This window comes from Primulina tabacum, chromosome 5, assembly GCF_025594145.1.
Source record: "Primulina tabacum isolate GXHZ01 chromosome 5, ASM2559414v2, whole genome shotgun sequence".
NCBI lineage: Eukaryota > Viridiplantae > Streptophyta > Magnoliopsida > Lamiales > Gesneriaceae > Primulina > Primulina tabacum.
The window spans coordinates 13,258,528-13,272,140 of NC_134554.1; the positions used below are offsets into that span (position 1 = coordinate 13,258,528).

Sequence of the window (13,613 nt, forward strand, 5' to 3'; positions counted from 1 at the left end):
GTGCTTCCCCCCAAGAATGAGGGACAAGTGTCACTATGACAGCTAATTATGCAAACTAACGCCAACGCCTTTCTTGTGCCCTGCTAGTGAGACAAATTTGAAACTAGCAATTCGAGAATTCCATTCCTGCCCTCATACTAACATAAATTGGAAAGATCCTAGACTCAGTGTCTCTTGAATATGTAAAAAAATAAGATATATCCCATCACTAAAGCTACCTTAGGAATCTAATAATACAGAGCATTAGAACAAATCCCAGAAACCTTAAAATCGTACTAAAATCCAAAGGAAAACCCACAATACACCTCCTTCTACCCAAATTCTCTGGCAAGCCCACGAAGGCTTCATGCTTATATAACAAACGAAATGCTCTACTCTGAATAGTTGTGCAAGAACTTGACAAACTGTCAAAAACTTCAGAAAATAATAAAACCCCGATCTAAATTCAACTCTGAAGGAAAAAACCCCAAAAGATACTAGTAAGAAAACTTTCAGCAGAGTCAATAAAATTATCCGCAGTCATTATGGTTTCATCGGAACCCCAAGTATACAACAAACGCTGAAGTAGCAATGCCATAAAGTTAGGAACTTTTTCACAACGCATTTCGTTTCAAGGGAACCCATTTCGTGAAAAGAAAAAAAACACAATAAACGCACAAAAACAAAAAAAGAAGTCATCAAAATGTGAACTTTTATGCAATACACAGCATAAAACTGAAGTGCGATACAATCCTGGAGTTAATTAAGCATTAATTACCCGCAGTTGAGGGTTAAAAGTAACAATAAGCAGAGCAAACTCTAAGAAGCAGGAGATTAGGAACATGGGATAACCTAAATAAAATTCTAACAATGAAATATCCATGTTAGAAACAAAAATAGCTCTATCATATGCTTATTTTTGTTTCTTTATATAGAAGAAGAAGAAAGTGTATGGTGGTACTCGTAAAGTACACGTAGTTGTACGAACGGTCGAGTAGAAATGTGCTAAAAACGCACACTGATTTAAGGTTAAATATTTACAAATCTGCTCCATGCTGACTCTCCCACTAGCCTGGCAGCGAAAGGGTATCAAGAATATAATTTTTAGTAAGTAATAAAATAATTGATTCTGTATTTTATTTAACTAACATAAATAACGTGTGATACACATAAATATATATTATATAATAAAATTAAAAGTTTAATTTTTTTAAAAAATAATTTGAATTATTATTTTTATTTATTTGAGATTAATTTCTTCTCATATTAGATGAATAAATTAATTAAAGACTTATATAACATAATTTCAAAATTGTTTTCTAAATCTAAATTCAAGATGTTGATTTTACATTATATAATAAATTATATGAGTATATATATAGAACGAAATGAATTGAAACAAATTTTAAAAAAAAAATATCCAAACACCATGTATAAGGCAGAATAACCTGAAAACCAACCAAATTATGGATTTTATCAATTTATAAATCATAATTTACATAAATGAAGCACACCAAGAACAAATAATTATCAAATTAAAATCCTCGTGTCTAATTCATCAAAATAATATCAAAACTAATGAAATAACAATATTAATGGTAACATATAACTCATAATATTCAATTTAAATAATATTTAATATGAAATTTTTTCGCTTTTTATTTTTTGAATTCTATATCACGAATAGTTAATTTTATATTAGAATCTATCATTTGCAGACTAAAGTTGATTAGTATTGATTTCTTGTTAAACAAAATTTTAAAATAATAAATAAATCAACATATGAAATGAAATACATATTCATATAAGTTTTTATAGTAAAAATCAAATAAACTCATACAATAATTATTAAATAGAAATTTTAAAATATTGATATAATTTTTACCATTAAAAATTGAAATATAATCAAATAAATAAACTTTCATTAAAAAATACTACTTTTTTGTGAAATTAGTTAGTTTGATTTCAAAATAATTAAATAAATATATTTAAATATCATATATAATACTCTAATACCTAAGCTGTTAATTAATTATGAATTTTTTTTACGATCAACTAATTTTCATATATATTAGTTAATGATGAATTATTAAAAAATATATATTATGATTTTCATCAAGCCTTCAGATACAAATCGTTGTCGTATATTTTTTTTATGTATTTTTGTGTGCCTAGTTCTTATTTACGTATATATACTGAACTTTTCAAACTATTTGTTTTCTACATTTCATTTTTTATATATCAATAACCTGAGTTCTGATATCATATTATGACTAAAATTTAGACTTAACTTAACCCAAAAATTAACTCAAAGTGGAGAATTGTTTAAGTTCTTTATCAAAACTATGGCAATACAATATTTAGCATCATGAGATATATATGCAACATTGGTTGTCTTCTGCTAGCAAATCTGAGCCACCATAAATAATTAGACAAGGTGGACTCCAAAAATCAAAAGAATCAAAATAATAACAGCGCATAAATTTCGAAATATTTTGCGAATAAGATCCTCAAACATGGAAAAAAACGAAGCATCTTCTTGAATCAGTTGACACTCGAAAGCCAAGAATTGACTGTTGTACAAATTTTACTATTTTTTTTTCATCTAATTTTTCCTCCAACAAGATAAAGAACAAAACTCGGGAACAACTTGCCATTTTAACCCCAGATATGGCTAGGGTTTTTACTGTTTTACTCCGAAGCTAGTCCAGCCTAGTATGCATTCAAAAAGTTATTGTCTTGATCCAACACGGGAATGAATTAGAGAAATGGCCAAGGTGACGAAAATTTCATACAAATATTATTGAAATTTTTTTGGGAAAGTACGAGTGATCTTGAGATTTTCTTTGTTCACTTTGGTGACACAATTCATGAATATCCTCGTGCAGGTAACAACTGCACAAAGGAATCTTTGGCTACCTTCTACCAGATCAAAAGTTTCACATTAATTCCATTTGGTGAAAACACCAACTTCAATTTGGACTCTTTTGTATCGTGTCAAAGAGCAAAAAATTGTTCGTTTAACCTTTATAAAAATGCAGTTATCGGTTTGTCACGCATCAACGTGTTGGCTGATTTACTGAACCTTTTCATGCAAGGTTTCATGTCAAGAGCTAATGATGATCAGTTATGGAGCTAGTCTACAAGTGTCTAGCATGCAGCTGAATTGTGCTTTGCTTTTCCCCCTATATAACATGCTAACACCAAGCTTTCTTGATCACGCTACTTTGCAATTGTTAATATTGGAGTGTCACAAAAATGAGTTACCTTTCAGCAAAAGGGTCCTCTGTTGTGAGAAATATCTTGGTTTCTTGGATGTTTTTAATGGTTATGTTGGTTCCAAATACTAGTGCAAAGTGTGCCTATGAAGCCATCTTCAATTTCGGGGACTCCAACTCTGATACGGGTGGATTTTACGCTGCTTTTCCTTCGCAGCCGTCTCCAAATGGCATGACTTACTTCAAGAAACCAACCGGTAGACCAACAGATGGTAGGCTTTATATTGATTTTCTAGGTAAGGTTTCAACCTCTCTCGCAAATTCGAGTTTGATATATAACTTTGTTTATTGCCAAATGATTAATCATTTCGAATCATAATGCAGCTCAAGCTTTGGGATTGCCATTTCTTAGCCCATATCTTCAGTCCATCGGTTCAGATTTCAGGCATGGTGTCAACTTTGCTACATCAGCTTCCACAGTTCTGCAGCCAACTACTTCTTTATTTGTCAATGGAGTTAGCCCTTTTTATTTAGCCGTCCAGCTGAATCAGATGAAGCAGTTTAAGGCTAAAGTCGAAGAACAATCCTCAGGTAACAAATTTCCTAAGCTGGTAGAGAAGTTCAAAAAATAAAGGATTGTTATTTATTTTACATTAAAGATTAAAATTTTCTTGACAGGGCAAACAAATCTTCCTCCACCGGACATTTTTGGAAAAGCCCTTTACACAATTTACATCGGCCAGAATGATTTCACCGGTTACGCATCCTCAGCAGGTGCCGGTGGAGTGAAGCAGTATATGCCTCAAGTGGTTTCACAAATTACCAGCGTCATTAAGGTGTTAAAAGAGCAATGTCATATAACCCAAAATATACGTCTAATCTAATAGACATTGCTCTTTTTTAACACACAGGAGCTCTATGCACTAGGAGGCCGCTCGTTTATGGTGCTTAATCTTGCTCCAATAGGCTGCTACCCCGGATTCTTGGTGCAACTCACCCATGACAGTTCTGATGTTGACTCGTATGGATGCATGATGTCTTACAACAATGCAGTAAATGAATATAACTCAATGCTAAAAGATCAACTTCAACAAACAAGACAAGATCTCCACGATGCAAATGTGATATACGTGAACAGTCACTCCGTTCTCCTCGAGCTATTCCAGCATCCAACATCCCACGGCTAGCACTTTAAGCCTAGATTTTCATGCCGTAGACGCTAAAATACAAAAGAAATAATCCCATATTATAATTTCTTGAAGTTTTTTCCACATTTTGCACAGGATTACAGCATGGAACCACTGCTTGCTGTGGATGGGGTGGCGGTTCTTACAATTTCAACCAGCAAGTTTTCTGTGGAAACACTAAGGTGATCGATGGCAAGACTGTTACAGCCACAGCATGTGGTGATCCTCAGAATTACGTGAGCTGGGACGGAATCCATGTCACAGAAACTGCTAACAAGGAGTTGGCATATGCTATACTCAGTGGTTCTTATTTTGATCCTCCTTTCCCCCTTAATCAGTACTGTGATATTCAGCCTATTGGTTAAGGCACAAAACTTTTGCCACTCAGCGGTGCCAGAAATATGTGCTAAGAAGTGAAAACAAATTGATTTTGTACTCTTACTAATGTCACCTTCACTTAAATAAATAAAATTTCAAAGATTATTTAACTTTGATTGTTAATTTAACTGAACTGTACGTCACCAATTGCTTTTTTCATGCATGAGATCAAAGTTTGTTGTTTTTTGGACATTATCCCATAAAAATACATGAGAGAATGGATTACACTTAAATCCACGTTCGTACATGTAATCTGCATTAGAAAGATCAGTGCGTACTCTTTCTTTTTATCATTCACAGGCCTGCAAATTATAAAGAAACAGTATTAACTGATCCCGTTTTCATAAATATTATCAAATCTTGCATTAACATTCCAAAATTAGACGTCCTAGAATGTCTAAATTGTCCTGATTTGTCACAAGCCGATGATAAACTCAGTAAGTTTCCGACATCAACTTATCCCCTTAACCTGTGTGAAAAAACTAGCAGCATCTGGCACTACAATTCTGTTATATCTACCATTCTATTGTTATATAAGTCTACAGCATCTCTGATCACAAATCCAAGAAAATTCTAATATGTTTTCAAAAATTCTAAATGAGTGTCAAAACAATGAAAGACATTGTGCATTATCATTGCAAATCTTAGTTACTTTTGCAGAGTTGATGGGATCTTTAATACAAAACACCGATGCTAAATGTTATTTTGAGGTCATATTCAACTTTGGAGACTCAAACTCAGATACAGTGGATTTTGGGTTGCTTTTCCTGCACAAAAGCCTCCCAATGGCATGACTTACTTTAAGAAACCAGGCGGACGAGCAACCGATGACAGTCATTATTGATTTTCTAGGTAAATTTTGATTTCTTGAATAGTACGTGTGTGTGTGTCTATATATATCATATAGTGATTCATTTCAAAGTCTGATTACCATATAATCGTTCTTGTGGGCAATCTACCTCCAAGATTTTACCTTTTTCATGCAGAACTAAATGGTGTAGCTGAAAGGCAATCTACCATATAATCGTTCTTGTGGATACAGTTGACAGCATGCTACACACCTCAACAAAATGGTGTAGCTGAAAGGCAAAATCGAAACGTAAATATGTAGAAAGCAAAAGGTCTTCCCAACATCTCTCGGACAGAAACCGTCAATATTGCAGTATACATCGTCAACAAATCATCCATGAAGTCCAATCCAAATAAAACTCCATACAAAACTTAGCACGAATGAAAACCAGAAATCAAACATTTTCGAGTTGTTGGATGTTTGGCTTATTCTCAATCTTTCGTAAAAATGATAGAAATTCATCGAAAAATGTGAAAAATACATTTTTATTGGCTACAATGATAAATCAAAAGCATATCATTTGTTTAATCCAAAACAAATTAATAAATAATTTCAAGAGACTTACACTTTGATGAAATGAAAGTATGTAGCTGGGAAAACAAAAAATCCATTGAATCAAAACAAACAGAAGATTCTAGTGCAAAGTCTACTGTGGATTCAATACAATGTCAAAATATTTTGACTCAGATTCTGATTCAGAATCCCCGGTGAGAAATGTACTTCATTAAGAGAAATTTATGATTTATAAGCTGCATTTTTTTCTTGTGAACCACATAAATTTGAAAAAGCTACGAAAAAGAAGTTTGACAAAAATCCATAGATGATGTAATTACCACTATTCTGAAAAATCGAACTTGGAACTTGGTTGATCTTCCCAAAAATAAAGATGTGGTCGGATTAAACAGGATATATAAAAGCAAATTCAATGAAAATGGTTCAATCCAAAAACACAAAGCTAGATTTGTTGCAAAATGCTATTTACAACAGCCTGTGATTGGCTTCAATGAGATATTTGCACCTGTTGCCAGAATGAAAACTATCCGCACTGTGCATATTGTTGTAGCACATACCAGATATTGTCTACTCTGTAAACGTGATATCCAGATTTGTGAATGACCCAATTCAAATTCATTTTTCCGTTGCCGAACGAATACTACGATATTTGCAATGAACAAAAAATAACGGTATCAAATATACCAAAGAAGATGATAATAGTCTAATTGGCTACACCAACAATGATTAGTCTGGACCAATTGATGAGAAGAAAAACACGTCTTGATATGTATTTTGTATTGGTACAAACCAATTTCTCGGTCTTTAAAAAACAGAAAACAATTGCACTTTCATCTGCAGAAGTAGAATATATCTATGCCACTGAAACTACCTGTGAAGCAATATGACTTCAAAGAGTTCTTAAAAATTCACAAAAAGAGCCAAAAAGTCCTACAAAAAAATTTTGTGATAACATGTATGATATCGCTATGACGAAAAATTCAGTTTTTCATGTCAGAACACATAGAACTTCCTCCCCATTTCATCATGAATCTCATCAATGATGGAGAAATTCAATTGGCTTTTGCTTGCACTGAAAGAAGAGCAAATAGCATATCCATTCACAAAGCCATTATCTTTAATAAAATTGGAACATTTCAAAAATCCATACAAATCACGAACGGGTGTATATATTAATTTGCAATGCATGATTTATGGAGTTCAACTTTGTCATGCGTGATTTTTCAAATTTGTCAATTGCATTTAATGTTGTAGGGCAGTAGGCTACGATTGAATTGAAATTGTTACATCTAGCCACATATGTTATTTAAGAAAGAAGCATTAAGACAAAAAAGAGAAGGTTTAGCATATGCCAATGTTGTTTATGACATCCATTCCATCAAAATTTCATGACCCCTTTATCATGATTTTACCTTCTTCAAGTTTGAACACTCTTGTTTAGGCATGAAACGGTGTAAAACGAATCTAGTTCTTTGATGTTTGATCATGTCTAGATATGAAATATGGGACTAAAGCATTCTGTGGATGGATATGGGGGTGGTGACTACAATTTCAACCAGCCAGTTTTTTTCTGGAAACACAAAATTGATCGACGGGAAGAACATCACTGCCACAGCGTGCAGTGACCCATACAATTATGTAAGCTGGGATGGAATGCATATCAGCAAACAAGATTGTGGCTTCTGCCATCCTTCACGGCTCTCACATTGATCCTCCATTTTCACTCCATAAATTATCCGATATCCAGCCAATAGGATGCTCACTTTTCACTTCTAAAAACTGTAATAAACATGTCACAGCAACAGTGTCTACTGTCTTAAGCATTGGATACTGTCACAATCTTAACATATCAGATTTGTACGAAATCAATATATCATTTTCACCAAAAAAAAAAACATGTTTTATCATTGCACAAAAAATCCTGGTTTAATTCTGTGAAGTAACTCATCTGCCACCGTAGAATTATTCATAATAATTTTTCAAGAAAGCAATGTCCTAACCAACAAATCAGAGTATTATTTGTTCAATCTTGATTACTTGTTATTTATGATACAAACAATTCATCACTGATCGATTGTTACTAGTCAACCAGATTATAATAATAAATTTGAAGGGCTGCATTTTATGTTGTCTTCCACTCGACAACATTATATATTTAAGGTGGATCCAAAAGCAAGTTAGCCAACTGGCCGACTTCAAATCATTCGTTGCGGGTACAGCAATACAGCACACATGAATTACCGGTCCAGCAGTTCAAACGTTATCCCGAATCAAGAATTGATGAGAAGAAGATATTATCTAAAACAAACTAAATAAAAGTATGTTTACATGGAGAAAACTCGAAAAATTTAAAAAACCACTATAAGATATTAACTCAAGGAATATAGCTTTTTTCAAGAACTGGTTGTGTTCTGATTCTAGAAGCAGAAGGCATTCTACTTCTTCCAATCCATATTGTATCCAATACTTCACTTCTTTCAGATTGTCTCACCATTTTTCTTATCCTCTGTTGTTTAAAATACTTGCACGCCAAAAACCCGAGCACAAGAAGCAAGACTAATCCCACAATTCCACCTGCTAATCCTATCATCCACCACTTTAGTCCCTCGTCTTTTTTCTTCTTCATTATTATTTGAGATGGAATGACAATCGAAAAATGGCCCTGCCCTCTTGAAATACACGTATTTTTCGCAATCACATTGCTGAATTCCATGGTGCCATTTCTGTCGAATCTCACACATTTGGCTGTCACATTTCTGTTTTCTTGAAATGTGACATTTGGTAACCGAACAACAAAGGGATTTTCTCCCATGATCCGAAGCCGGATTTCTCCATAGCTTCTTGAACTTTCATTTGAATCATAGGCTAAAAGTCCAATCACCGGAGCAATAAACGTGTAGTTAGGCACATTATAGTAACTGTCTGACCAAATTCCAAGATTTTGGAAGACTAAATCAACCCTCCTTACGAAAGGCCATGGCAACACTCTAGGTGGGATTTTGAAGAAACTGAAATAAGCACCGTTCACCCATAGAGTTCGAGCTCGAATTCGGGCAATGGAAACTTCCATGCCCGAATAATTTGCAGGTAAAGAGACATTATACAATATACCTGTATGATGCTTAGGGGAATTCTCGACTGCATAATCATGAAGGAAAGAATTCAAGGCATCCTTGTCGTAAATTTCCGATCCTTGGATATTCGTCAATAAAATCACATAAAAAATCATCCAAATAAGGATCCAATCTCGTTTATAACCCATCAAAATTCCCAAGATTCTCTCATCATGCCGTCACTTTTCACGTTCACACCATAACCTGATGATCAAACGTCACGACAAATCAACACAACGAATGATTTTCTCCACAAAACACAATCTTTTACAAGAATTTCGGCCAACGACACAAAGACTGAAAGGAAACAAGATTACAGCAGATAGTATCACAAATCAATAAAACATCACGAGGTGATCTCTCCTTGGCGTTTACCCAAGAATCTGGAGGGATTTGAGCCGAAAGAGTGAGAGATCAATATGGCTACAAATGCAACAATGGAATCAATATATCGTGTACATATATATTTGGCTATAGGAGGGCCGAATTTGAGGTGGTTGAATTGCATAGAGTGTATAGTATATTGTATATGGCCGCCACCTTAGCCTGGCACCTTCAAAAAGAAGAGGCCTTTTGAGTTGTTCTTTGGTATTTGCTTAATCGGCTGGATTAATTGGAATTATAGACAACACCCCACTATTTTTAGAATTATAAAATTTATATAAAAAAAAATTATTTAAAATTATTAATTATTGCAAAATTGTGATTTTTATCATAATGTATTTTAAATCATTTCATTTTTGCAAACTATGCAGACAAGTGTTTGTCAATGCAATGGGGCATTCTACATTATAGGGTAGCACATTTTTTTCCACTAAACAATTAAATTAAATTTAAAAATCAAAACTTTTGAATAAGTTGACTTCTTCATGCTCAGATCCATTCTTGTAAAATTCAAAGACCAAGCAAGTATACTTGGATATTTCAACAAATGGCAAACCATATCTAAACTTTAGGCCTAAAACTTAGGTATTGGTTGTGTTTTTAGTTTGTCATGGCTTCTATTGTTATTATCTTGTCTTTTATAAAAAATGTTTGCTGCAATTAAATCTCAAACTCAAAATCTCGTTCTTAATTTGAACGCGACTTAGGTACATTTCACAATTATTATGATTAATATAGTTGTGTGACAGATATTGTAAGGACTGTTTTATAATTTTAAAATGATGTGGCATGGGCTATTTTGTATGTCTAAGATATGGAAGGACCATTTTTTTAATTTTTCAAATTTGTTAAAAAATTGCTTACATTAATTAGATTGTTAGAGATGTAATAATTTGGAGCTGTTGACAGAAATAAAATTAAATACTAATTATTTTTCATTTTGAATTTATTCAAATATCTGAATACTTTTCCTCAAAAAAAATTTAAAAAAAAAATTATCTAAGTACTCAAAAGTCAAAATACATTCAAGGGTGTGCCGGGAGGATTGAACTTTAAAGTACTTATATTTGAAAAAAAAAATCAGAAACTTTTGATTTTAAATGTAATCGAAATTTGATTATGATGATTATTATAAACATTTTTTTTACTGAGACAATATAGAATTTTATTTTTTTCTGAAATCAAATAACTAAATTTGAGTTTAAAATATTTGAATTGAAATATTCATTTCAGATACACCCAAAGATAATTAGTTATATTTGCTTATCTTGCATTTAAACAAAGAGAATGTCTCTTGTGAGACAGTTTCACGGATATTTATCTGTGAAATGAGAACCCTATCGATATTCACAATAAAAGTAATATTTTTAGCATAAAAAGTGATATTTTTTTTTATGGATGACTCAAATAAGAGATCCGTCTCACAAATACGACACGTAAGATCGTCTCACACAAGTTTTTGCTTTAAATAAAAGGAGTTAGTAATTCATAGATCACAATTGTGCTGAAGATGATTTTCAAATAAATTTATTTTAAAGTTCCTTTATTGAATAAGAAATGTTCCTTGAATTGGACAACAAAATATAAAATTTCCTTCCCTAAAATTCCATAAATTTTCTTTTTTAAAAAATATATATATTATTCTTTTAATTTTGAGTTACAAAAAAAGAAATCAGAAATGACCAAAAATATCCTAAAAATGACCAAAAATATACATTTCTGAGAAAATAACTTTTTAAAAGATTTTGCGGATAGAATAAATACAGTTCACCAATCAGAAAATTCCATCTGTCCGCGCGTCCATCAACGAAAACCAATTTAAATAATTCGAACAATGAGAAATATTGTGGATGACAAGAAATTTATCCAAAACATTTTTCAGCAAAATATCGTTTTTATTCTGGAAATCGTGACAGTAGAAGAGATAAAAGAAAGAGAAGGATTCAAGACAGTGTCTTTATTTGTTTGTTAAGCAGCTTAAAAATGGCATTGGCATCTTCCACTTCCATGGCGGCCACCACCGTCTTCATGCACCGCCTACCCGCCACCAAACTGGCAGTTCACGGCCCCGCCCTGCCTCTCCGCCGTATCCCGAACTCCGTTCAATTGAACCAATTTGCTGGTACTTTTTTCTTTCTGGCTTCTGTTTGGTGTTACATTTCTCTTGTTTTATGATGGGTTTGCATTGCATTCTTGAAATGCACACACTATTCTTCCTAGTTGACCTTTTTCTTTTTGAATTAGATTAAATCTTGGTTTGTGTAATTTGGGATGTTTTAGTTTATGGATTTTGTGGGAATGTAGGATTTGATGAGGCCAATTTAATCAGGGAATTTTTAGGTAATTACTAGGTTGAGACATGAATAAATAAATATATTCAATCAAGTTTTGGCAACTATTGGAGTTATTAGCTTTTTATTATGTAATTTAAAGAAATGCCGAAACAGTTCTTAATATGATCTTGTTTCAGAATCTATTATAATGTTTGCTTCAAAAAGAAAAAAGAAAAAAACTAGTTTGATACTGGGAGATGAGAAGTGTTTCTCTTTTCCTTTTCGAAACTCAAGCAGAGAAGTTTATTATATGGATGCATCCACACGGAAATGACATTCTCGTTGAGATTTCTGTTATGTGGCGTTGGCTTTACTTATATATTCACCGGGTGTCATCTTGATACCGGAATGTAACTAATTTAATTTCATATGATATTCAAAGTTCTTGGCATCGTTTATAAATCGCGCAGAAGTAATGGATGCTGGAATTCTTCCTCTAGTTTATCTATATCGGTATTTTGAAATGGCCCAGAAAGAAAATAAATGTCTCAGAATCCCATTTTTATACTCGTCAGTTATTATCCGCCTTAAGTTCTATCAAGTGATTCCTGTTTCTCTCTTACAACTATCATATTCTTTTGTTTACCGGCTGGTGATATATGTGCTGGTCTGTATCCTATTGAAACAGGGTCCAGGATGTCTTCTCAACTCCATTTCAGGGCTTCTTCATCGGACGAATCTTCCCCAATTGATGCCAATGAATTATTCACGGACCTAAAAGAAAAGGTAATGGTTCTCAAACTTGAGACTTATTTTACTCACTCTTCCCAAATGCATTGTCTCCATATCATGCATTAGCACCACTTCGACTTTGTTTCGAGTGGAGTATTACTGTCTTCTTTTATCATGCTTGCAGTGGGATGCTGTTGAAGACAAGTCAACTGTGCTTCTTTATGGAGGTGGTGCAATTGTTGCTCTATGGTTGGCTACCATTGTTGTTGGCGCTATCAATTCAGTCCCTTTGGTATGTTTTCCAAAGAAATTTCATTTCAAATCAAGGGAAGTCTGTTTTGTTTTGTATGTTAGGTTCTCTTCTCTTCTACATTAGGCATTATTATTTCTATAAAACTCGATTGCAGCTTCCAAAGCTCCTGGAGTTGGTTGGTCTTGGATACACAGGATGGTTTGTGTACCGTTACCTTCTTTACAAGGTATGATGATTTGGTTATTATTCCATCTTCATTATCATATACTCCAAGAATTGAGCACTTTCTTCCAAGGACATGCATTCTTGTAGAATTGTCGCTGAAATAACACGCAATATTCATGAATTCATCCCAAGAATGTTAAAGACATTCTCGTCCTGCTAGTTTCGATATGCAAGAAGCTCGGTTGCTGGTGGTTTATGTAGTTGATGAGTCATTGTTACATTCTTACAGTCAAGCAGAAAAGAACTGGTGGAAGACATCGAAGCATTAAAGAAGAAGATTTCTGGAGTTGAATAAATGCATTCAGTCGGGTTCTCAAATTCATCCCATAATCGTCGATTTTATATGTATTCTATGATAGAGGAGGAGCACCCGTTGTATTTCTAGAATAGGGTCTTGTGTATGTCTTCTACGTCTGTTATGTATTGTGATTGTTTAATAAAGTTTCTGTTAATCTATTCAAAAGAACCTCTAGCTTGATGGGGTTACAACGTATCACTCATATCAAAT

The 13,613-nt window shown here is 33.3% G+C and overlaps 2 protein-coding genes across 2 annotated transcripts; both read left to right on the forward strand.

Moving 5' to 3' along the window:
• Positions 1-3,195: 3,195 nt before the first annotated feature.
• On the forward strand, positions 3,196-4,871 carry LOC142544810 (GDSL esterase/lipase At4g01130-like). Its single transcript, XM_075651846.1, has 5 exons — positions 3,196-3,493; positions 3,582-3,788; positions 3,876-4,033; positions 4,109-4,379; positions 4,481-4,871. The coding sequence occupies exons 1-5, from the start codon at positions 3,238-3,240 to the stop codon at positions 4,747-4,749; spliced, it is 1,161 nt and encodes a 386-aa protein (XP_075507961.1). The 5' UTR covers positions 3,196-3,237; the 3' UTR covers positions 4,750-4,871.
• A 6,589-nt stretch (positions 4,872-11,460) lies between these two features.
• LOC142546771 (protein CURVATURE THYLAKOID 1A, chloroplastic-like) lies at positions 11,461-13,598 on the forward strand. The gene is made up of 5 exons (XM_075654662.1): positions 11,461-11,744; positions 12,584-12,681; positions 12,812-12,919; positions 13,035-13,106; positions 13,335-13,598. Exons 1-5 carry the CDS (start codon positions 11,606-11,608, stop codon positions 13,398-13,400), a joined length of 483 nt encoding a protein of 160 aa, XP_075510777.1. The 5' UTR covers positions 11,461-11,605; the 3' UTR covers positions 13,401-13,598.
• Positions 13,599-13,613: the final 15 nt, after the last annotated feature.